A 26434-nucleotide genomic window follows, 5' to 3' on the forward strand; every position below is an offset into this window, starting at 1 on the left:
CGGCAGTTCATGTTTGAGCCTTATATTTACTTTGTCCTTTCCAAACTTTCTACTTATCCTTTTCTTGGCTATATGTCATACTGGAATACCAGAGAGCTTGGAGGGATTAAGTGCACTTAGAGCTGTGGAAATCCTTTTCCTCCTAGTTGCCAGGGGTTGAATCCCAGGAGTAATGGCTCTTGGACTCTCACTACCATGAAAGAAATTAATATATCAGGTAAGCATATATTTTTATTTTTTTCTACCATGAGAACCACTGGATATCCTTTTGTGATTTTTGTTCTGCATTAGCCAGCTGCAGGAGCCACTGAGTAGTTAGCTTTTTGACATTGAATTCCAAAACAAACAAAAAAAATTGTATTATATATGCACCAGCAAATTTCATATGCAGCCTTGAATGAATCTACTTTTTTCATTTACATTCACCCAACCTACCATGGGATATATTCCCTGATACTTATCAACTGTATAATCAGTCAATAATATTGTAAACGTTAATGTATATGTGTTTAGATTGAAATTATTAACTTCAAGAATTTCAAAGTAATGGAAAAGTTTTTTTTTTTCTTCATTAGTCTCATACGAAAACTACTTCAGCCACAAAAGAAGCAAAACACAGCACCATTGCTCAAGGTGATAATAAGCATTCTAGGAAATTAATGGAATCTTTAGAAGAATGTAAAAGTGACTCCAGGTCAGAAAAAGAACATAAGAAGAAAACCTCTATATCATTAGAGAGAGTACAACAAGATCATGATACATGTGAATCAAGAAGGCAAGTGGAGCGACTTGACTCTAACTCTGAAGAGCATCAAAGACAGAAGAGCAGTGTTAAGCCTGACAAAAATATAAAAAAAGAAAGTAATGATACTGAAATACATAGTGCAAAGACCTCTCAAAAGAAGGAGACTAAGTCACACAGGAATGAACGTGAACGGACTCTATCTGAAGATAGATCATCCTCCAAGCATAAATCTATGCATAAATCAAATGATGATTCTAAGAGGAATATTAAAGATGATGGTTTTCAAAAGCTTTCTCAAAGAAAGTCCTCTTCAGAAGAAAGATCTGATCGAAAAAATAAGCAGAAAAGTGAGGGTAGGTCTTCCTCATATAATAGAGACGAAAAAACATCTGTGAGTGAACATGCCAACAAAAGAGACGAAAGTGTGCGCAAAGATAGTCATAAACGAGACCGGGAAAGACATCAGTCCACTGAAAAATCAAGACAAGAAAACAAATTTAAACGGGATCTTGGAGATTTCAGAACTCATAGAGATTCTCAAAGCACTTCACGACTGCATAGCACAACTCCAAAAAGATCAAAAAGTTATTCTGAAGATAAAAATGAGACAGATTCCACTAACTCTGATTATTCAAAGAAAGAGGACTCTCTACATAAAGAAGGCAGGCAAACTCAAAGCTGTTCGGAAGAAGTTTCAAAAGCTAAATTTAAGAATAACAAAACTTCACTGAAAATAAATGATCAAGAAGAGATTAACCAAAAGACTGAACGGGATAAGACTCATGTAGATGTTTATATGGAAAAACACCGTAAATCAAAGTCTGAAGACAAGGATAATGAAGATAAAAATGAAAATGCAATGCCTCAGAGCTCAAATACAGTAACGAAAGAAAGTGGCTATAAATCAAAGTATACAGGAGACAAAGGAAGAGAAAGATCAAGGTCAGACAATAGAGACCGTGCTTCTTCTAAAACTGACAAGAAAGTGCTAGATGTAAATCATAAAAGTTCCAACTCAAAACACAGTCATAAGGACCTTAAGCATAAAGAAGGCAGCAATAGGTCAGAAGAAAAACTTTCAAAATATACAGATGAGAAAAGAATATATGAAAAACGAAACAGTTTAGATAGAAAGTCAAGTAAAAAGTCACCTGATAATAAAGTTGAAAGCTCTAAAGTTCCCACTCTTAAGAGCACATCTGACCTCAGCAGTGCTGTTACAGAAAAGGTTAAATTACCTACATCACTTTCAGTTTCAACAGAAGAAAAAGAAATGTCCAGTTCTAATTTAGAGCACCGTCACATATCACTGGATGACTCGGTAAATGAAACCCTTGAAAAGATGGATATTGAAAATTGTCTTGCAACACATTCTCAGGATATCAATGCTAACTCTGAAGTGACTGGTGTAGTTAAAACTAGTACAGTAAAATATAAGACACAGCTTGTAGTGAAAGAAATTATGCTTAAACCAATTGGCAATGTTTGTAAAAATGTTTGTGTAACTAAGGTAGCTGTAGAAACAAATACAAGGTTGGAAACTGGAGATATTAAAGCAAGTGATATAATTACTCCTGGAACAGTATCAACAGTAAACAGTTTTAAAAATCATAACCAAAATATGATGTCCTCTTTACATGTAAAAGCTGATAATGTGTCAAATATGAATGTGATAAATTCAGAAACCACTTCTGCTACTAAGCTGAGCAGTGAACCAGCTCAAGACTTGACTGATGTCCAGTTCTCTGAACACAGTGAGGGTGAGCAGCAAGTTCCTGAAATTAAAAATACTGTCACAGAACCGCTTAATAATGATGGATCAAATTTGTCAACTGATGATATGTCTTCTGAAATAATGGTGTCAAATGACAATGAGATTTCTACTTCTGATGTATGGGGGAAAGTGGAAGAACAAACAGGTGATAAGGCAGTCAAAAAAGAGCAAACACTTTCAACAATATTTGTTTCAATGGACAGTACAAAGACAGATGATATGGTTACTGGAAATGATGTTGAAGATGATTCTAATACAGAAATACATTCAGATGTCACAGAAAGTAATGACAAAACTTTTGTAAATCAGAATAGTGTTGGGGTGGAAGAAACATTTGACATTGAAACATGTACAGAAAGTAAAGTGGAAAGTACAATTGTTGAAAGTAACACAAGAGAAAATAACACTGCTCCTTTGAGAGATCGTGACTTGAGCAGTACATCGTATTCCTCCTCTTCAACCATTGTTTACGATAACAGCCAAAAAAATGAAAGTGAAAACATTGCAACATCATCAAGTTCTGAAGTGGAAAAATCTGAAATTATAAGAGTTATTTTTTCTTCAAGTTTGTGTGAGAATGCTGCAACATCTTCTAGTATCCATATTCATAAAGGACATAATGAAAACGCCATACTAAGCCTTATTAATAATAGAGAATATGCAGCTAGTACATCTGCTGTGGTTGATGGTAACTTTGCTGAAGACGAAATGGACATGACCGTTTTAGCAGACAATGCCACAGAGGATGCAACTACTTCATCCAGCTCTTACGTTAAGAACTGCTTCGAAGTTCCTTCCTTAGATACATCTTTTTCTTCAGAAAAGAGCAATGAAAGTGCAGCAACTTCTTCGCAAGCTTTTACAGATATGGTGGAAGAGGCTGAAATGAGTAACTGTACACTAAAAGCAGCTACTTCATCAAGTGCAAGAGCTTCTATAGTTTCAATCAATAGAGCAACTTCAGAAAATGCTCAAGACAATATAGCAACCTCTTCATATATTGTTAAAAATAATAGTAATCTAGACATTTGTGAAAATGGTATTAAGCATGCTGCCACGTCTTCAGACAACACAACGGAAAATGATAGAAACATAAGAATTTATGAAAATGTTGTTACTCACCTTGCAACCTCTTCTAGTAGTGTGAGCGACTGCAGAAGGGAATCCAATTTTGACGTTTCTCTTGTGTCTTCTGAAATTGACAATGAAAATACAGCAGCCTCATCCAGTAATGTTATGGACAGTAGTATGGGCGAGCCATCTAACATATGGTTAAAAGGGTCTGTGGACAGGGAAAATGAGAACACAGCAACTTCCTCAAGTTCTTCAACTGAAAAGTGCAGGAATATCCATAATGAAGTTTTTGGAAATGTTGAGGACAGTAAAAATGCAAGAGCCACATCAAGTACACAGCATGACACTACTACAAATCACATTTGTGTACATGATTTAACTTTGGCAACTCCTACAGAATATCCGGCAAACTCATCTGACTTTGTTATGGATAGTAGCACTGAAGTATTAGTTTCTGTTAGCAGTGAAATGGACTCTAGGGGTACCGCAAGTTGTTCAAGCAGTGGTAGAGAGCAAATTATTGAAGATCAAGATTTGGGCCACGAAAGAGAAAAGGATAACAATATGGCCTCCTCTAGTAGTGCATTGGTTGTGTGCATGGAAGATAACTCAAATCCTGTAGTTCCAAGTTTCAGCAGTAGTGCTGAGGCTGCATCTTCAAGTTCCTATATGGATAGTAGTACAGAGCATATGTTGATTAAATCTGTGTTAAGTTCAGATAATACTGAAGCAGCTGCATCTTCAAGTATTACATTAAACAGCAGTACCAAGCAGGTGGCTGTTGCTTCCATAATATTCCCAGGAAACAGTAATGATAACACAGCAACGTCTTCTAGCAGTTCTTCTAATCATTGTTTAGCTCCAGTCAATCTAACCAACAATACACACGCTACAGCTTCTTCAAGTGTTACAATGGACAGCAGTACAGAAGAGGATTCAGATACAGTGGATATAGAAGGTAGATCAAATGCTGCTTCCTCATCCTCTTCAGACACACTTCATAATAATGTCCATCTAGAGCAAAAAGTTGTAAGTTTTATAACATTACCAGAAAAAAGGGTTGGAGCTACAGCTTCTTCAAGCACTGCAGTAAGCAGTAGGTCAAAAGAACAAACGGAAACAATAGTTTCCCCAGACAAGAGTGCAGAAAATGCTGCATCATCCAGTGATTCTAAAACAACGTATAATAAAAGTTATGATGTGCTTGCTAATAATAATACAGCTTGTGCTAGTACTTCAAGTAATTATATTCAAAGATTTACCGAAAATAGTATGGATGAAGGAAATGTTTGCTTTGAAATGAATAGTGAAGCTACAGAGGCTTCTTCAAGCAATGCAATTGAATTTATATCGGATGATGGTGGAGACAATGCAACATCATCTGGATGTTTGATTGGCAATAAATTAGAGAGTGAGAAAGTGTCTCGGACTACATATCAAGATAAAAATGCAGAAGCTGCTAGTTCTTCCATGGTGTTTACTGCAAGTATTCATGAAACTAGAACTGATGAGTCATTTGGCCGCCAGTCTCTTGAGGATGCCACAACTTCTTCCAGTACCGAGAGAGAAAATGAAAATAATCTCTGCAGTAGATCAGCAGATGTAGAGATGTGTCAAAATAATGAAAGCAGGCCTGGTATAATAGAAGCTGCAGCAGAGTCGAGTTTTATTGCCTCTGGAAGTGACACAACCATCTCTGGTACTTCAGAAGAAGCAGCTGCTGTCTTACCAGTTTCAAGGGCTAATGAAGAAACTGAACTCGCAGTAATGGATTCAGACTTACGTGTAAATAATTTAAACTATGAGAGGATAGATGAAAAGGAGGATGCTGTAAGTAGTGCAAGCTCAGCAGAACAAATAGCGTTTAGTAATGGCTCTACGGTGACAACAACTGCTGGAGATGGAGAAATTGATGGTGCCGTAACTAGCGCTGGTGCAGAAATAAGTGAATCATCACAGCTAAGTGAACAATCTGAAGCATTTGCTCATGTGAGCTGTGTAAACATAGAGGATGCTGGCAATGGCAGCAATTTGTTTGATAACAGCTCTGAGCAGGAAGCGACTATTTCTCATAATAGTAGAACAGTCATTAATGAAAGTCTTATGTCTGGAGCTAATGTGGACCTCAGAGATCTTGAAAATGATGAAAACTGTGTCTTAGTTGAAAATGCACATTATGAAACCTTAGCGTGTGTGGCTACAGAGAATGAAGCAGAAACACAAGTAAATGTTCCAGTATTGGAAGAAGGTGAAGGTGCTGTTACCAGTACAGGTATAGAAGAAAATGATGACAGCAAAGTAAGCATAGACAGAGGGCAAGATGATACTTCTTGCTCAGGGATGCAGAGTGAAGGAAGTGTTAATGTTGTGACCAGTCCAGAAAATCAAAACTGTACTGTTACAGAAGATGATGAGAGTGCAATTACAAGCACCGGTGCAAAAGAAGATGAAGAGGAGGGAGAAGGATTTGTTACTAGCACTGGAACAGCAAATGAAGATTCTTCATTCTCTGCAGTAACAGAAGAAAATTCTAACAGTGCTGGAATAAATGTAGTTGAGAACATAATCGAAAATATAGATTTGTCAGCTAATACAGAAAATAGAGAATATGAAATTAACCATACGGTTGATGACATCATGACTAACGAGGATATGAATTCACAAAACAGAGATTTACAGAACAGTATAAAAAGCGAAGTCATAAGAATATGTGAACAGTCCATAGAAAACTCAGGAGAAGACACAATAATAATATCCAATTCCTTGCCTACTAATCAAGTGCTTGATTCAGAGAGAGAAGGGACTTCTGATCTGGATATCACATTTTCTGACCGTGCTGAAGAGCAATCTGAAGAGCCAGCAAGTGAGCTGAACACCACATTAGTAGAACATGATGCAGCCATGATTGGCAATGAATGTATAATTAAAAATAGCAGTGACTGTATAATGAATATTGCTACTTCATATGAAAATTTAGACAGTAGAAAAGATGATATCCAAGATAACAAAAATATTAACCAAGTTCCTTCAAAAGACAATACTGTTGTAGACAGTAACAAGCTTAGTTACACAAGCTGTGAGCTTCTTAAGAATGATGAACATCCCATTTCCAAATCAGAATCTCAATGCTTCCCAACTGATACAACTGCTTCTGCTACAAATAATACTGTCATTGATGAAGGAAGTAAACATTTGGAGGATAACACAGAATCAGTCACAGGTTAGACTTTTTTTTTTTTTTCAGAATCTTGCTTCTTTATTAAGTTATCATATTTGACAAAGCATAGAATACACTGGAAATAATTTAAGACATGTCTTTTTCTTCATAAATGGAAAGAGTCCACAGCTGCATTCATTACTTTTGGGATTTCAGAACCTGGCCACCAGGAGGAGGCAAAGACACCCCAGCCAAAGGCTTAAATACCTCCCCCACTTCCCTCATCCCCCAGTCATTCTTTGCCTTTCGTCCCAGGAGGTTGGCAGAGAAGTGTCAGAGGTTTTCGATAGCCTCTTATGGAGGGTAGTACTCTTCGGCATGGGACTGGAGTTTTAAGTAGTCCTGTCAGCCTCTCAGTTAGAGCCTTGGTGAAAGTTAGAGTCTTGTGATGCAGGGAGAGTCTTTCTGCGAAACCATCCCGACTCATATTAACAGCTCCACAAGCAATCAGCGTTGACGAGTTTCGATGCCTGCTTTTTTCTCTCAAGTCCATGGCAGAAGCGACGCTACTATCTGTCACACTTGAAGGGACGTGTTCCTGTTCCACGGTGTAGATTCCGGTAAGATCGTTTCATTTTACTTTCATCATGGATGTATTGTAATTACAACCGTTTATCCGAGCGGGGCTCAACCTTTAACTTAGAGTCTCAGTGAGACTCCTTTTTGTATCTCGGAATCAAGGGTTAATATCTCTTGAGGGGGTTATTGCACAGGGGGGTTTATAATCATGTTTGTTATGTGATTCTGTCTGCAACTGTGTAGTATTGCTTCGGCTCATGGCTATTTTGGAACATAACGGCCTATGTCTAGTGACGCGGCCTTTACAGTCGGGCGCGCTTTTGCATGGACTGCACGGTTTACCTTGTGACCGGGCGTGGCCACATTTTGGCTCTCCATTTCCGCATTCCTGATCGTGTGGCGACAGAGAAATCCTGGTCCGCTGGTGTCTGTTTCCCTGGAGGTGGTGAGTGCACCAGCCATTGGGGGTGTAAGGTCCATTTTTTTATTCAATATCCCAGTTATGGAGGATTCTGATTTTTTGGAGACTGATATCTCTGATTCAGACTCTACTTCTTGCAACGAATATGAATTGGCCTGAGTGATACATGCCCATCAGTTATGTTTCGAATGCCGTTTTAGAGTGCTCTGTTCCTCGGTATCGGGGAATCAGGTGCCCACTGAGCCACCCGCCTCAGGGAATTCTATTTCCCACGAGGTGAGTTCCCTACCACCAACTCTTACTACGCATGCAGGTAACCCAAACACTGCTTATCCTTCTATGGAGTGTGGCCTGTTCCCACCGTAGGTTACTACACGGTTCCGCATGGCCATATCTTTGGCGCTGACGCATCTGCACCTCCCGGTAGTGTGTTTACGATATTGTTCGTGTTCCGTTAACTGGGGCTCGTCAGGCGTGGGATCTCCTGTTCAGCCCTCTGGGGGAGCGACTGCTCCTGAGGCCACAGGGTCAACCTTCAGGGCCGGTGATTTTCTTTTGCCTGGCAGAGGTATGTTGCGCCTTTCGTTATAGATTGGCGTGCCTTTGTGTTCTACTGAGGCACGTTTTGTCGTTGCTGGAGGATCTCCCTCTTAATGGGTTTGGGGATTCTCAATCTTAATCTTCGACTGGCTTGCTTGCATATACATAAGGGGATGAAGTAATCTTCTTATAGTCTTTGTTATTTGTGTATCCTTTTCCAGTTCTGAGCTTGGAAGTCTCTGATCCCTATTGGGCTGGTCCTGTGGGTCCGTTCTTCCTGGGCGATAATCTAAGGGGTTACCTTATCTAAAGCTCATGTTGTTGTGGATGTTTCCTTAGGGAACCTTCGTCTCTGGAATTGATAGTTGCGATTTTGTGGTTGCACTGTTTACTTTGAGGCTGTGCTAGTCTTATGTTCTGTCTGACTGTTCTTTATTCCTACATCTCGGGGGAGACTCGCTGGGGCCCTTGGTTCCAGGCTGGTCCTGACTGGGTACAAATCCTTCTGTCTTTGAGGCCTAGTTCAGACACGTGGCGCCTTATGTCCGGCTGGTCCGGTGAGAGCGCCTAGTGATAACAATATGATTTGTGTTGTTTACTTGTTATTTTACAAGCTTCAACTAGCATCCTGAGAGGACTTGATAGTTCGTGGCTGCTTAGGGGCATGGCGGATTGGTTCAGTCCTCATTCGCCTTTCAATCTAGTGGGCCGGGACTCAGTTGAAATCCGCGGCGACATGCTCAGTCTTTTCTGATTTTCTGGGATCTAGAGTGTTCCTTCCCGTTGTGAGTTGAAGGCTTGGAAGATTTAGGTCCTTCATACCGCCGTTCTTACGGTTTTGCCTTTCATGGTCTCTTTAAAAGTGTCCTTTTATGACTTGTTCCTTTTAGAGGCTCTCTTCCTTTGTGTCGAGACTTTCTGGACTTCGCCCGGTCTTTCTGGCGGCTTTAGCCGCTTAGTTAGGAAGTGAAGGTCGTGAGGCTCTGTCTTCCTTTTGGAGTTGTCATCTCCATATCTGGGCCGAAAGGAGGTGTTGTATCTTTTTTTACAAGCATTTTGCTTAGGGGATGTTTTTCTGCCTGAGTTTGGGATGCTTAGCATTCTTTTCCCTTGGGTGTGGTCCTCTGGAACGTTAACCTGAAATTTATTATGGAGACTAACCTTTCTTTTCTACTCTCTTTCGGGTGACTTTGTTCTCGTTCTCATTTCCCTTTGTGCTGCCCTTGGGGCCTTTGGGCTCTAGAGAAATTGTGTGTCTTTGTCGTGGCCTAGCACCTTGTTGTGGGGGGGGGGGTGACCTCCAGCCGAAGGGTGTTCTCCTCTTCCCTTTGGGCTGGGAATTACAAGCGAGTCCTGTACCTGTTCTCCAGGTTCCCCTGTTATCATCCCCTGTGAGGTCGGATTGCTTCAGACTGGGTATCTTGTGTTCCCTGGGGGTGTCGTTTTAGGACAATTCTGGGTCCCGGGTCCAGGGTTCTTGTCTTGGATCCTTCTTAGATGTCTGGAGACTTATGATCCTGTGGACTGGTTCGGCACAACCGAGTTCTTTCAGGGATCCTATGTTGCGAAAAAGGGGCTAGCTCATTGGGCTTGCAAGCAAGAAGGCCAGAGTTCACATCCACCTTCGGGTACTGGTTATAAACTTTAAGGCCTGACTTGTCCTTCGGACGGAGTGTGCTTCACTTCATGGGGAGTTTTTTCTCTGTTGGGTCAACAGTGGTATCTGGATGATTTTTTTTCATTCTGTCCGTGTTTTGATCATACTGTTGCTTCATGTCTTGGGGACATGTATGCTGTTCTTATCTGTGCTCTTCCCTTTTGAGGGGATAGTTTGTCTTCCTTATGAGCTGGGGTTTCCTCTCTCTGCAGGGTCATTGTCCTGTGTGTAGGAGGTTGGATCAGGTGGGCTCTGTTCCACCTGTTGGAAATTGATCTCTCTACGTAGAGACTGTCTACGAGAGTTGTGACAGGTCTTCCTACGGATCTATTGCACTTTTCTCTGTTCCAGGTCTTAGGGGGTTCTTGGGAGTGCCTTATTTTTGAGGAGCGGATTGGGTTGGCACCCGAGCTCTGTTGGGGTGGGTGTGTCCCCCCCTTTTTCTTTCCACTCCCTGGGGGCTTGTTGTTGGGGTCTTTCTGTCCCCCCTATCTATCAGACATGTCTGTCGCTTGGGCTGGTCTGGTGTTGGAGCAGGATCTGAGATCTGGTGTTCTGCTATTTCGTCCTTGGAGCATTCGAGGTACGGTAAGCCTCTTTGAGGTTTCTCCTTTCTCCATGTTCAAGATTTGTGGGAAGGACTGGCGACTCTTAGATAGCCTGCGACGTTATCCGCTGGTTAGTGGATACTTGGCAATCTGAAGGATCCTATCTTCAGCTGCTTTCTACTTGCACTGCAAGTATTTAGGTTTCAGAGTCATTTTAAGATGACTGCAGCGTATAGTGTTTTTGCTTCAGGTGTTTTTCGTCAGACCTATATGAGCTTGCTGCACGAGGTTTTCGTTTCTGAATGTTTCGTTATTCTGAGCTACCTTTTTGTGACTTGGGGACCTTCGTCTTCAGTTGCTTCTAGAGTGCGGTTGCACTGTGTTAGGGGAAGTTCCTCTCTCTGTTTCAGATTCCTGGCCTTATCCCGTAGTTTCTGTATTTCTGGGGTCTGGGCGTTGCCTCCCCTTGTTTCTATGAGACTGATTGGGTCTCTGTTAGCCTGACCCGGTTTCTCGTTTTTTTTACTCTGTGTTTGTGCCCTTTTTTTTTTTTTCTGGAGTTCCTTATGCTCAGCTAGCACAGCATACTAATGCACTGTGGCTACTCTGCACTGTAGCAGACAGAGGGTAGCACGTTCAATCCTCGGCGAGGTCTACTCAGCCTTTTCTCCTTTCAAGGTTGATAAAATGAGCAGCGTCTTGAGTGCCTTAAGGGGGATTAGCTGCGCTTTACAAGTACAATCATGTTTTCTCCATGTCTTTTCTTCTTTGTGGAAGAAAATGGTGGTTTGCTTTGTTCCCTTTGTTCCCTTCCTTTAGTAAGGGGTGTGTTGTTTGGAGACCGACTGCTGGGCGATGGTGTCTCTTGGAAGCTGTTGACTCAGTCGAGTCTAGTTCCTGCGGTCTCTAGCAAGGCTTGTGGACTGTCTGCGAGTCAATGTCCTTGGGCCTTTTCCTTTTTTCAAAGTTGTTCTCTGCTTCGGACGAAGCAGGATTTTGATAGGTAGGGGTTTTCAGGCCTGGTGCCCTCAGAATGGGCCGCCTCTTGTACCCCCCTGTTTTTGCATTCAGTGTCCTCTATAGCTTGGGTATTGTTTTCCCAAAAGTAATGAATGCAGCTGTGGACTCTTTCCATTTATGAAGAAAAACTTAAATTATGCTTACCTGATAATTTTCTTTTCTTCAGATGGAAAGAGTCCACAGGTCCCTACCTGTATTTTTTCTGTGGGGCATCTGTTATTTTTGTTCTTCTGGCACCTTTTCACCCTATTTCTTCTACTGTTCCTTGTTCCCTCGGCAGAATGACTGGGGGATGAGGGAAGTGGGGGAGGTATTTAAGCCTTTGGCTGGGGTGCCTTTGCTTCCTCCTGGTGGCCAGGTTCTGAATTCCCAAAAATAATTAATGCAGCTGTGGACTCTTTCCATCTGAAGAAAAGAAAATTATCAGGTAAGCATATTAAGTTTTTTATTTTTACATACCAAAGTTTTACTATCATATTAGTTTTGCTTTAAAAATAGCATGTTTCTCACAATTTTGTACGTTTATGTTTTTTATTTTTTTTAAGCTCTAACCACTATCGTGTGTAGTGTTGAAGAAACTGTGGCAGAGCCAAACGATAACATAAGCAATGTTATAAAGGAAAGGGTAAGATCTGATTTATCTCCTGGTTTTAAACCTACAGTATTTATATAAACTTCTCTGTAATGTATTCTTTATTAACTTTATGTATTATTGTTTGTGTAGTTGCTATTGAACTATCCTTAAAATTGCTCTTTAGTTTTTACTATATTATTGGCAGCTTAGTGAAGAATGTATATTGTAGCCATCATAAAACATTTCTGTGTGTTTTTCTTTATTTTCTATTAATATATTTATCATTGCTTTTCACATAAGCTTGACAGTCCAGAAGATGAAGACAATGGGAAAGAAGTCTTGTGTGACACTGGTGCTGCGGAAGTGCTTCCAAATGGTTAGTTCTTGATGAGTTACTTGATAGTAATTTTTCTTCTATATAGCAATGTATACTTTCATTGTGACACTTAACTATTAGGTTGATAAAAATAATAATACATTAATTTATGAATATTGATTTTAACCATAGTGAGATACCCAATTAAGGGCTGAATTGATTTTGCAGTGCGCCTGAGATTTCTCTAGATGAGGTATACTCAGTCTTAATTTGCCTAATGTATAAGTGTTGGATATTTAGATTGGATTGGGCTAAGTATGCTTTAGCTATGTGTTTATTTTTATAATTCAACTCTATTAGATGTAGACAGAAGTGTAATAAATTTCTATATAATTATGATATAAATGACAAATATCTGGATGTTGTTATTAAAATAAATTCATTTATTTTTCCTGATTAGATTGGATCACATATAATAATACAGTCAATTCATTAATAAATACAGTAGATACAATAAACATTAGTGAATAAATAATTAAATAATCGTACAATTACATAGAAAAGGGTAGATTCAATTAAAATAATAGATCTTTATCGCCCTTTAAAATAACCCGGATCCTGTAAGCAACTTATAGTTGATTTAGCATATGAATGGTTTAAAACTAAAAATGTACGGCTTAAAAGTATCTGTTTGTTCTAAAAAATACTAAAATTCTTGCTATGGACAATAATCGTGATGTATAATAGGAGATCGTCTTATAGATCAATAGATATGAACTTAATATGAGTTAGGTTTATGCAAAAATCTCAATCCAAATACTAAAAAGCAACAGTTGAAGGAGATAGATCAATTCACATAGAGAAACAATTTATACAACATGTGATTTAGTATAATCTTATGACTTATTATTGTTCAAGTTTTGTTATATAAGATTGCACAATGATTTTCCCGGGACTTAAAAGATGTAGAAGGTACCTTAAACGTTATAGTTGTAGTTGGAGACAGGACAATTCTGTGTACTTTACCGGTATAGATTTCTCTTGCAAGGTGTATCCAGTCCACGGATTCATCCTATACTTGTGGGATATTCTCATTCCCTACAGGAAGTGGGTTCTTTCTGGGGTTATTATCCACATGGCTGTTTTATATTCACTTAGGAGTGATTTAGTAGGCCTCACAACTCTGGAGTAGAGTGGGAGGGGCCTAATTTCGCGCCTCAGATGCGCACTTAGAATTACAGAGAAGTTCATGCTGCTTCACATGGAGGGGTCCTGCTCTTGTTTGAGTGCCTTGAAGAAGCTATATTCCCCCAAATCTGATCCCTAAGGGCAGGTAGGGCCACAGCAAGGCTGTGGCAAAATGCTGCAGTAATTTTAACTAGTGATGTCGCAAACTTAAAATTTTCATTGAATAATTGATTTTCAATTATTGTTAGTTCCAGCAATAGTGGACCAATACGTTGGACGCGTTTCGGCTGTCACCTGCAGCCTTTTTCATACATAAAGATTATGTATGAAAAAGGCTGCAGGTGACAGTCGAAACACGTCCAACGTATTGGTCCACTATTGCTGGAACTAACAATAATTGTTTCAAGCTTCCTGATCGTAAATCAAACTACAGAACCAGCAGTTCTGCACTGCACAGACATCGAAAGTATTACATCCGGATAAAGCACAGAAAGACTGCCACCAAAAGAAACTAATACATCGTCTAAGAAGGACCGTTAACAAGAGGGAGCTGGGAAAAGATTGTCAGCGTGAATCCCCAGACGTTCTTCACTCTGCATAACTGTCCTACACAAAGGGTGACACCAGAGGTGCAAGAAATACAAGATCATCAAGTTTGGCAATAAAGTGCATCTGTGAAACTCGAAGATACCCCCTGGCGGGTTTTCCAACAAAGGTCAAATAAGAACAAGGTTTTAAACATCTCGCATACGGGTACCACATACGGAATTTATTGTACTTTGGCAATAAAGTACATCTGTGAAACTTCAAGATACGCCCTGGCGGGTTTTTTCCAACAAAGGTCAAATAAGAACAAGATTTTAAACATCTCTCATACGGATACCACACACAGATTTCATAAAAATCTATACCGGTATAGTACACAGAATTGTCCTGTCTCCAACTACAACTATAACGTTTAAGGTACCTTCTACATCTTTTAAGTCCCGGGCAAATCATTGTGCAATCTTATATAACAAAACTTGAACAATAATAAGTCATAAGATTATACTAAATCACATGTTGTATAAATTGTTTCTCTATGTGAATTGATCTAACTATCTCCTTCAACTGTTGCTTTTTAATATTTGGATCGAGATTTTTGCATAAACCTAACTCATATTAAGTTCATATCTATTGATCTATAAGACGATCTCCTATTATACATCACGATTATTGTCCATAGCAAGAATTTTAGTATTTTTTAGAACAGATAGATACTTTTAAGCCGTACATTTTTAGTTTTAAACCATTCATATGCTAAATCAACTATAAGTTGCTTACCGGATCCGGGTTATTTTAAAGAGCGATAAAGATCTATTATTATTTGAATTTAATCTACCCTTTTCTATGTAATTGTACAATTATTAAGATTTTAGGTTATTTATTTATTCACTAATGTTTATTGTATCTACTGTATTTATTAATGAATTAACTGTATTATTATTATATGTGATCCAATCTAATCAGGAAAAATAAATGAATTTATTTTAATAAAAACATCCAGATATTTGTCATTTATATCATAAATATATAGAAATGTATTACACTTCTGTCTACATCTAATAGAGTTGAATTTTAAAAATAAACACATAGCTAAAGCATACTTAGCCCAATCCAATCTAAATATACAACACTTATACATTAGGCAAATTAAGACTGAGTATACCTCATCTAGAGAAATCTCAGGGCGCACTCCAAAATCAATTCAGCCGCAAATTCTAAAAACTATTTCTAGTTTATAGGCGGTTATAACGGAGGTAAAACCGCCTTTTAGAGTGTTTTTCTGCCTTGAAATTATAAGCACCATCCTCTGGGGTATACTTGATAGTTCCTCTTTTTGAGAGCATCTATCATATCTGTCCATGAGATACCCAATTAAGCAGTATAAGAACCTATCCTGTTAAAGAGTTGTTCAGCTTTCTTTTACAAAGATATGACGAGTCCACGGATTTCATCCTTACTTGTGGGATATTAACCTCCTGCTAACAGGAAGTGGTAAAGAGCACCACAGCAGAGCTGTATATATAGCCCCTCCCCTTCCCCTCCACCCTCAGTCATTCTCTTTGCCTGTGTTATACTAGAAAGACATGGTAAAGTGAGGTGTTAGTTTAGTTTCTTCAATCAAGAAGTTTTTTTATTTTAAATGGTACCGTTGCGTACTATTTCTCCTGTTAAGTGTAGTCAGTCCACGGGTCATCCATTACTTATGGAATATTTCTCTTCCTAACAGGAAACTGCAAGAGAATTACCCAGCAGAGCTTGCTATATAGCTCCTCCCCTCACCTATCATAGTCAGTCATTCTCTTGCAGCCTAACTAGTAGGAAGCTGTGAGAGATCTGTGGTGTTTTTTTTTTAACTTAGTTTATTTCTACAATCAAAAGTTTGTTATTTTTAAATGGCACCGGAGTGTGCTGTTTATTCTCAGGCAGCATTAGAAGAAGAATCTGCCTGGGTTTCTTTCTATGGTCTTAGCAGACGTAACTAAGATCCACTGGCTGTTTCTCATCTGAGGCGTGAGGTACTTTCAGAGAAGGGGAATAGCATGCAGGGCTCCCCTGCAACAAATGAGGTATGCGCAGTAATTTATTTTCTGAGGAATGGAATTGACTGAGAAAATACTGCTGATACCATTGTAAAGTAAGTTCAGCCTTAAATGCAGCGATAGCGACTGGTATCAGGCTGATGTGTGTGTGTGTGTACACTGAATGTATTTTTCTAAGGAATGGAATTGACTCTGAAAATACTGTAAATACTGAAATAATGTATGAGCCTTAACTGCAGTAAAAGCGACTGGTAGCAGGCTTGTAAATAATAATACATAACTTTTAAATGTATGTTTAAAACGTTTACTGGCATGTTAATCGTTTTTTGTGAGGTACTTGGTGATAAAACTTATTGGGGCATGATTTTTACCACATGGCCATTTTTGTTTTCTGCATAGAAACAGTTTCTGAGCTTCCCCACTGTTGTAATATGAGTGGGAGGGGCCTATTTTAGCGCTTTTTTACACAGTAAAAATTCAGTCACAATCTGTCTACTTCATCCTCCATGATCCAGATCGTCTCTAGAGAGCTCAGGGGTCTTCAAAATCCATTTTGAGGGAGGTAATCAGTCACAGTAGTCCTGTGACAGTGTATTTGACTGTGAGAAAAACGTTAATTATATAATTGTTATCCGTTTTTGGGTACTAAGGGGTTAATCATCCATTTGCTGGTGGGTGCAATCCTTTGCTAACTTAATACATTTACTGTGAAAATTTGGTTGCTATAACTATTTTTGATCATTGTTATTTCAACTGTTAGTTTTTCTGTGCTTCTTAAAGGCACAGTAACGTTTTTTATATTGCTTGTAAATTAATTTTGAAAAGTATTTCCAAGTTTGCTAGTCTCATTGCTAGTCTGTTTAAACATGTCTGACACAGATGAATCTCTTTGTTCACTATGTTTAAAGGCCAATGTGGAGCCCAATAGAAATTTGTGCACTAATTGCATTGATGTTACTTTAAATAAAAGTCAATCTTTACATGCAAAGAAATTATCACCAGACAACGAGGGGGAAGTTATGCCGACTAACTCTCCTCACGTGTCAGTACCTTCGCCTCCCGCTCAGGAGGTGCGTGATATTGTGGCGCCAAGTACATCAGGGCGGCCCATACAAATCACTTTGCAAGACATGGCTACTGTTATGACAGAAGTACTGTCTAAATTGCCAGAATTAAGAGGTAAACGCGATCACTCTGGGGTAAGAACAGAGTGCGCTGATAATAGTAGAGCCATGTCTGATACTGCGTCACAATTTGCAGAACATGAGGACGGAGAGCTTCATTCTGTGGGTGACGGGTCTGATCCGGGTAAACTGGATTCAGAAATTTCAAATTTTAAATTTAAGCTTGAGAACCTCCGTGTATTACTAGGGGAGGTTTTAGCGGCTGAATGATTGTAACACAGTTGCAATTCCAGAGAAAGTATGTAGGCTGGATAAATATTTTGCGGTACCGGTGTGTACTGACGCTTTTCCTATACCTAAAAGGCTTACAGAAATTGTTAACAAGGAGTGGGATAGACCTGGTGTGCCTTTTTCACCACCTCCTATATTTAGAAAAATGTTTCCTATAGACGCCACCACACGGGACTTATGGCAGACGGTCCCTAAGGTGGAGGGAGCAGTTTCTACTTTGGCTAAGCGCACCACTATCCCGGTGGAGGATAGCTGTGCTTTTTCAGATCCAATGGATAAAAAGTTAGAGGGTTACCTTAAGAAAATGTTTGTTCAACAAGGTTTTATATTACAACCCCTTGCATGCATTGCGCCTGTTACTGCTGCGGCGGCATTCTGGTTTGAGTCTCTGGAAGAGACCATTCGCACAGCTCCATTGGATGAAATTATGAACAAGCTTAAAACCCTTAAGCTAGCTAACTCATTTGTTTCTGATGCCGTCGTACACTTAACCAAACTTACGGCTAAGAACTCCGGATTCGCCATTCAAGCGCGCAGAGCGCTGTGGCTTAAATCCTGGTCAGCTGACGTGACTTCTAAATCCAAATTGCTTAATATTCCTTTCAAAGGGCAGACCTTATTCGGGCCCGGATTGAAAGAAATTATTGCTGACATTACGGGAGGTAAGGGCCATGCTCTACCTCAGGACAGGGCCAAATCAAAGGCCAAACAGTCTAATTTTCGTGCCTTTCGTAACTTCAAGGCAGGAGCAGCATCAACTTCCTCCGCTCCAAAACAGGAAGGAGCTGTTGCTCGTTACAGGCAGGGCTGGAAAGTTAACCAGTCCTGGAACAGGGGCAAGCAGGCCAAGAAACCTGCTGCTGCCCCCAAGACAGCATGAAGAGAGGGCCCCCTATCCGGAAACGGATCTAGTGGGGGGGCAGACTTTCTCTCTTCGCCCATGCTTGGGCAAGAGATGTCCGGGATCCCTGGGCGTTGGAGATCATATCTCAGGGATATCTCCTGGACTTCAAAACTTCTCCTCCACGGGGGAGATTTCATCTTTCAAGGTTATCAGCAAACCAAACAAAGAAAGAGGCGTTTCTACGCTGTGTACAAGACCTCTTACTAATGGGGGTAATCCACCCAGTTCCGCGGACGGAACACGGGCAGGGATTCTATTCAAATCTATTTGTGGTTCCCAAAAAAGAGGGAACCTTCAGACCAATCTTGGACTTAAAAATCCTAAACAAATTTCTAAGAGTTCCATCATTCAAAATGGAAACTATTCGAACCATCCTTCCCATGATCCAAGAGGGTCAGTACATGACCACGGTGGACTTAAAGGATGCTTACCTTCACATACCGATTCACAAGGACCATTAGCGGTATCTGAGATTTGCCTTCCTAGACAGGCATTACCAGTTTGTAGCTCTTCCCTTCGGATTAGCTACGGCCCCAAGAATCTTTACAAAAATTCTAGGATCACTTCTGGCGGTACTAAGACCGCGAGGCATAGCGGTGACTCCGTACCTAGACGACATTCTGATACAAGCGTCAAGTTTTCAAACTGCCAAGTCTCATACAGAGATAGTTCTGGCATTTCTGAGGTCGCATGGGTGGAAGGTGAACGTGGAAAAGAGTTCTCTATTACCACTTACAAGAGTTCCCTTTCTAGGGACTCTTATAGATTCTGTAGAGATGAAAATTTACCTGACAGAGGCCAGGTTATTAAAACTTCTAAATGCTTGCCGTGTCCTTCACTCCATTCCACACCCGTCAGTAGCTCAGTGCATGGAAGTAATCGGCTTAATGGTAGCGGCAATGGACATAGTACCATTTGCGCGCCTGCATCTCAGACCGCTGCAATTGTGCATGCTAAGTCAGTAGAACGGGGATTACTCAGATTTGTCCCCCCTACTAAATCTGGATCAAAGGACCAGAGATTCTCTTCTATGGTGGCTCTCTCGGCCACATCTGTCCAAGGGGATGACCTTTCGCAGGCCAGATTGGACGATTGTAACAACAGACGCCAGCCTTCTAGGCTGGGGAGCAGTCTGGAATTCCCTGAAAGCTCAGGGATTATGGACTCAGGAGGAGAAACTCCTCCCAATAAATATTCTGGAGTTAAGAGCAATTTTCAATGCTCTCCTAGCTTGGCCTCAGTTAGCAACTCTGAGGTTCATCAGATTTCAGTCGGACAACATCACGACTGTGGCTTACATCAACCATCAAGGGGGAACCAGAAGTTCCCTAGTGATGTTGGAAGTCTCAAAGATAATTCGCCGGGCAGAGTCTCACTCTTGCCACCTGTCAGCGATCTACATCCCAGGCGTGGAGAACTGGGAGGCGGATTTTCTAAGTCGCCAGACTTTTCATCCGGGAGAGTGGGAGCTCCATCCGGAGGTCTTTGCTCAACTGATTCGTCGTTGGGGCAAACCAGATCTAGATCTCATGGCGTCTCGTCAGAACGCCAAGCTTCCTTGTTACGGATCCAGGTCCAGGGACCCGGGAGCGGTGCTGATAGATGGCTGACTGCATGGAGATTGAACGCTTGACTCTATCAAAGCGTGGTTTCTCGGAGGCGGTTATTGATACCTTAATACAGGCTAGGAAGCCTGTTACCAGAAAAATTTACCATAAAATATGGCGTACATATTTACGTTGGTGCGAATCCAAGAGTTACTCATGGAGTAAGGTTAGGATTCCTAGGATATTGTCCTTTCTACAAGAGGGTTTAGAAAAGGGCTTATCTACTAGTTCGTTAAAGGGACAGATTTCTGCTCTGTCTATTCTTCTACACAAACGTCTGGCTGAAGTTCCAGACGTTCAGGCTTTCTGTCAGGCTTTAACTAGGATTAAGCCTGTGTTTAAGTCTGTTGCTCCGCCGTGGAGCTTAAACTTAGTTCTTAATGTTCTTCAAGGCGTTCCATTTGAACCCCTTCATTCCATTGATATCAAGTTGTTATCTTGGAAAGTTCTGTTTTTAATGGCTATTTCCTCGGCTCGAAGAGTCTCTGAGTTATCTGCCTTACATTGTGATTCTCCTTATCTGATTTTTCATTCAGACAAGGTAGTCCTGCGTACTAAACCTGGGTTCTTACCTAAGGTAGTTACTAACAGGAATATCAATCAAGAGATTGTTGTTCCATCTCTGTGTCCTAACCCTTCTTCAAAGAAGGAACGACTTTTGCATAATCTGGACGTAGTCCGTGCCCTGAAATTCTATTTGCAGGCAACTAGGGATTTTCGTCAAACTTCTTCCCTGTTTGTCATTTACTCTGGACAGAGGAGAGGTCAAAAGGCTTTGGCTACCTCTCTCTCTTTTTGGCTTCGTAGCATAATACGATTAGCCTATGAGACTGCTGGACAGCAGCCCCCTGAAAGGATTACAGCTCATTCTACTAGAGCTGTGGCTTCAACCTGGGCCTTTAAAAATAAGGCCTCTGTTGAACAGATTTGCAAGGCTGCGACTTGGTCTTCGCTTCACACTTTTTCAAAATTTTACAAATTTGACACTTTTGCTTCCTCGGAGGCTGTGTTTGGGAGAAAGGTACTTCAGGCAGTGGTTCCTTCTGTTTAATGTTCCTGCCTTGTCCCTCCCTTCATCCGTGTACTTTAGCTTTGGTATTGGTATTCCATAAGTAATGGATGACCCGTGGACTGACTACACTTAACAGGAGAAAACATAATTTATGCTTACCTGATAAATTCCTTTCTCCTGTAGTGTAGTCAGTCCACGGCCCGCCCTGTTTTTACGGCAGGTCTAAATTTTAATTAAACTCCAGTCACCACTGTACCCTATGGTTCCTCCTTTCTCGTCTGCTTTGGTCGAATGACTGACTATGATAGGTGAGGGGAGGAGCTATATAGCAAGCTCTGCTGGGTAATTCTCTTGCAGTTTCCTGTTAGGAAGAGAAATATTCCATAAGTAATGGATGACCCGTGGACTGACTACACTACAGGAGAAAGGAATTTATCAGGTAAGCATAAATTATGTTTTTCCTCAGGGGGATATGGAAGAAGATTTCTTCCCTGAGGTTTGATGATCTTAGCATTTGTAACTAAGATCCACGCTGGTTCCCACAAGACTTCTGAAGGTAACCATGAGACATCTTCAGTGTGGAGATCGGTTTCATGCTACAAGCAGCAAGGTATATGCAGCCTTTTTTTCTGAGGAGATTTGGTGTATCAGAACTGGCTGGCATTATTTCCCTGTATGGGAATGGGGTAAGCAGTAAAACCTATTTTAATAAGAGGGATGTTACTGGAGTCCCTATTTTATATTTATCATTAGTTGATATTTAGGCATTATGTGACATGGGAGAAAAAATAAAAAACAATGTTTCTCTTGTTAAGTGTATCCAGTCCACGGATCATCCATTACTTGTGGGATATTCTCCTTCCCAACAGGAAGTTGCAAGAGGATCACCCACAGCAGAGATGCTATATAGCTCCTCCCCTCACTGCCATATCCAGTCATTCTCTTGCAACTCTCAACAAAGATGGACGTAGTAAGAGGAGAGTGGTGTATTATAGTTAGTTTCTTAACTTCAATCAAAAGTTTGTTATTTTTAAATGGTACCGGAGTGTACTGTTTATCTCAGGCAGTATTTAGAAGAAGAATCTGCCTGCATTTTCTATGATCTTAGCAGAAGTAACTAAGATCCATGGCTGTTCTCACATATTCTGAGGAGTGAGGTAACTTCAGAGAGGGAATGGCGTGCAGGTTTTCCTGCAATAAGGTATGTGCAGTTAATATATTTCTAGGGATGGAATTTGCTAGAAAAATGCTGCTGATACCGGATTAATGTAAGTTAAGCCTTAAATGCAGTGATAGCGACTGGTATCAGGCTTATTAACAGAGATACATACTCTTATAAAAGTGTAATATAAAACGTTAGCTGGCATGTTAATCGTTTTTATATATGTTTGGTGACAAAACTTATTGGGGTCTAGTATTTTTCCACATGGCTGGTTTGATTTTTGCCTGGAAACAGGCTTTACACTGTTGCAATATGAGTGGGAAGGGCCTATTTTAGTGCTTTTCTGTGCAGATAAAAATACTGACAGAGACATTCAGCTTCCCTCTGCATGATACAGGACATCTCTGAAGGGCTCAAAAGGCTTCAAAGTCGTGTTTGATGAGGGTAACAATCACAGTAGACTGTGGCAGTTAAAATATCAACAAAGAAAGCGGTGCTTACCTTCAGGCTATCTGGTGAATGGCTTTCTTCAGCGACCCTCCAGCGCGTCTTCAGCGTGTGCACTCACAACACTCCTACGGAAGCGGATAGGAGCCAGATCCAGGCGTCCCGGTCCAATGACGTCAGAAAAAACTCCAGTAAGGCAGAAAGGAAACCGGCTAACCATCCGCAAATGAATCCAGAGAAGCGGTATAGGTAAGATGCAGTAAAGTTTTATTATTTACAGGTACAGACAGGCTTAAAAACAAAAAGGTGGGCATGCAGAAAAAATGCACCAAACGGAACTGGTCCGGATGGCTACTGAACAGCAAAAGACATACGTGTTTCGTGAGGGGCTGCCTCACTTGCTCACTGCTTGAAACAAATGCTGTTCTGCAAGCATATATAGAGGGTTAATTAAGTTAATTAGTAATCTGTTTAATAATTGCTGCTTGGTTTAGTATTTAACCCTTAAAACTATATATGCTGCATAAACAGACAGGATAAGTACAGTAATGCAATGCTTATTTTAAAAAGGTGCATTAAAGTGAAAATACACAATTTTAAATTTTTAGGTTTCAATAACATAAGAACACTATACCATTAGGGGTTAAAAATTAATATATAAAAAGAAAAATTTACCCCTATAATGTGTGTTACATATTGAAGTGGCAAAGAACAATACTAATGGTTTACACAAATCTATCAAATATATATTGGAAATTATTTATTTACACAAACAAATTGACATCTGATTCAATATTTAGAACAAATGGGATCCTGGAATTTACATTGAAAATCCACCTAACCTCTTTTTTACTAAGCTGATATTCCCTATCCCCCCTCCCCCCTTTTAGAGAAGGGTACATGGTCCACAGCCTGAAAAAATGCTAGGGAGGAATCTCCTTGGTGTTCAAACTTAAAATGTGATGCTACTGAAGTAAATATATCTGGATCATTTATATCCCTTATATGCTCTAATACCCTATCTCTCAACCTTCTTTTTGTTTTTCCTAGGTACTGTATTTGGCAGCTTTTGCATGTCATGAGGTACACTATATGTGTGGAATTGCAGTTAAGGTTATACCTAATCGTGTATTGTTTTCCAGTACTGTTTGATTGGAAAATATTTCCTTCAGTAATGTGGTTACAAGTAATGCACCTATTACCTCTGCATTTAAAGCAACCTAATCTTGTTGGTAACCAAGTACCTTTTTTGATTTCTGGTAGAAAAGAAGGGGATACATAGTTTTGGATACTTTTTGCCTTTCTGGACACACATTTTATTCCATTAGAAATCACTTTTTCCAGAACAGGGTCAGTTTGTAAAATTGGTAGGCTTTCTCGTACAATATCACAAATCTTTTTGTACTCCTTGCTATAGGGGGTACTGAACACCACTTTATTAGACATACTCTGTTTATGTGGAGATCTATCACTTCCCTTCTTATATTGTAATAGGGACTCACGTGGCATACAGTCCACAATCTGTTTAGTTTCTGTTAGTAACTGGTTGCTATAACCCCTATCCTGAAGTCTTTTAGACAAATCCTCACTTTGTTTTTTGTATAAAGTTTCACTAGAGCAAATTCTCCTAGCTCTAATAAATTGACCCTTTGGAATGGCTTTTAGTACATGTCGAGGATGACAGGATCTATAATTTAAAATAGTATTCCCACTTGTGGGTTTTCTATATAAGTCTGTCACTATTCTGTCACTTTCAACCGATACCACAATATCCAAAAATTAAATCCTCTTAGGGTTCTGACATCCAACAAAACTTAGATTATAATCATTACAGTTCAAATATTGGATAAAGTTGGATGCTGATACCTCATCTCCATCCCACACCAGAAGCAGGTCATCAATGTAACGACCAAAGTAAATTATGTGTTCCCTGAAGGGATTACCATCTGCATAGACGTGGAGCAGCTCCCACCATCCCATATAGAGATTGGCATAGGAGGGGGCGAATTTCGCCCCCATAACTGTTCCACGTCTCTGCAGATAGTAAGACCCCTCAAACAAAAAATAATTATGAGTTAATAAAAACTCCAAACTTAAGACTATGAAATGTTTAGGGTCCTCAGAAAAACCAGACATTCTGTCTAAAATATTGGAAATTGACCTTAGACCTGCCTGGTGTGGGATGGAGGTGTATAGTGAGGCCACATCTACTGTAATGAACCTATATGTAGGCTTCCATTTGATAGTTTGTAATGTACTAAGGACCTGTGTAGAGTCCCTTATATAACTTGTCAATTGTGCCACTAGAGGTTGCAAGAAGGTATCAATCAGTTCTGAAATGGGCTCCAAAAGGGAGCCCACTCCAGAAATGATAGGTCTACCCGGGGGATGTGTTGCATTCTTGTGCAATTTAGGCAGAAAATAAAAAATGGGCACATTAGGATTCAAAATCAAAAATTGTTCCATTTTTCTCTCTGCTATCACTCCTATCAATTGGCCCTGATATAAAATCTTCTCCAATTTAAGCCTAAACTGCACTGTTGGGTTAGAGTCTAATTTTCCATATACCTCTGTGTCTCTCAATTGTCGTTTTGCCTCAGATAGATAATACTCCCTATCCATGATGACGACATTGCCGCCTTTATCAGATAATTTTATGACGATGTTGTCATTACTTTGGAGGGATTTTAAAGCTTTATATTGATTACCATTCAAATTATTTTTAGGTCTAGTAGAGGGGTCATTTTTTGTGTCATTTTCTATCCTTTGTGCAAGAGATTTCAATTTATTTTCAATTGTTCTCTGAAACACATCAATGTTTTTACCTCTCGCATACACTGGATAGAAAGTGCTTCTGCTAGTTCCAGTCAGTTGGGAACAACTTATTTTATGTGAATCACTTTCACCTTCACCTTCTTGTATGAGACCAAATAATTCATTAATGGCACAGTGGTCATTGAAATCTAGAGGGGTACTTAATGTGGCCTCCTCATTGTTTGCCATTTCTATTCTATCATCTTTATTCTCGAGCTCACTATCTACAAAAAAGTGTTTCTTTAATACCAACTTTCTGACAAAGCTATTTATATCCAAGATGGTGTCAAATAAATTAAAATGTGTGGTAGGGGAGAAATTTAGACCCATACTTAGAACCTCCAGCTCAGAGTTACTGAGCTTATGTTGTGATAGATTTACCACATTTGTTAAACATATTTTCTGACTTGGGTCCGATTGGTCCTCGTTTGGTATATCTTTGTTTCCCTGCCTTGTGGCAGTTGTTGTGACTGTGTTTAAAAAACGTTTTTGTTATTTATTATTCTGTTTTTGTTATTAAGGGGTTAATCATCCATTTGCAAGTGGGTGCAATGCTCTGCTGACTTGTTACATACACTGTAAAAATTTTGTTAGTGTAACTGCCTTTTTTCACTGTTATTTCAAATTTTGTCAAAATTTGTTTCTCTTAAAGGCACAGTAACGTTTTTTATATTGCTTGTTAACTTGTTTTAAAGTGTTTTCCAAGCTTGCTATTCTCATTGCTAGTCTGTACAAACATGTCTGAAACAGAGGATACTTGTTCATTATGTTTAAAAGCCATGGTGGAGCCCCATAGGAGAATGTGTACTAAATGTATTGATTTCACCTTAAACAGTAAAGATCAGTCTTTATCTATAAAAGAATTGTCACCAGAGGGGTCTGTCGATAGGGAAGT

The 26434-nt window shown here is 39.9% G+C and overlaps 1 protein-coding gene across 1 annotated transcript in view; it reads left to right on the plus strand.

Annotated features, from left to right (window-relative positions):
• BOD1L1 (biorientation of chromosomes in cell division 1 like 1) overlaps nt 1-26434 on the plus strand; it is a 539385-nt gene that overhangs the window by 63815 nt on the left and 449136 nt on the right. Inside the window, exons 11-13 of the mRNA XM_053700293.1 lie at nt 576-6813; nt 12061-12140; nt 12390-12465. Coding sequence (XP_053556268.1) covers nt 576-6813; nt 12061-12140; nt 12390-12465 — 6394 coding nt within the window. The remainder of the gene's footprint in view (nt 1-575; nt 6814-12060; nt 12141-12389; nt 12466-26434) is intronic.

This window comes from Bombina bombina, chromosome 2 (assembly GCF_027579735.1).
Source record: "Bombina bombina isolate aBomBom1 chromosome 2, aBomBom1.pri, whole genome shotgun sequence".
Lineage (NCBI taxonomy): Eukaryota > Metazoa > Chordata > Amphibia > Anura > Bombinatoridae > Bombina > Bombina bombina.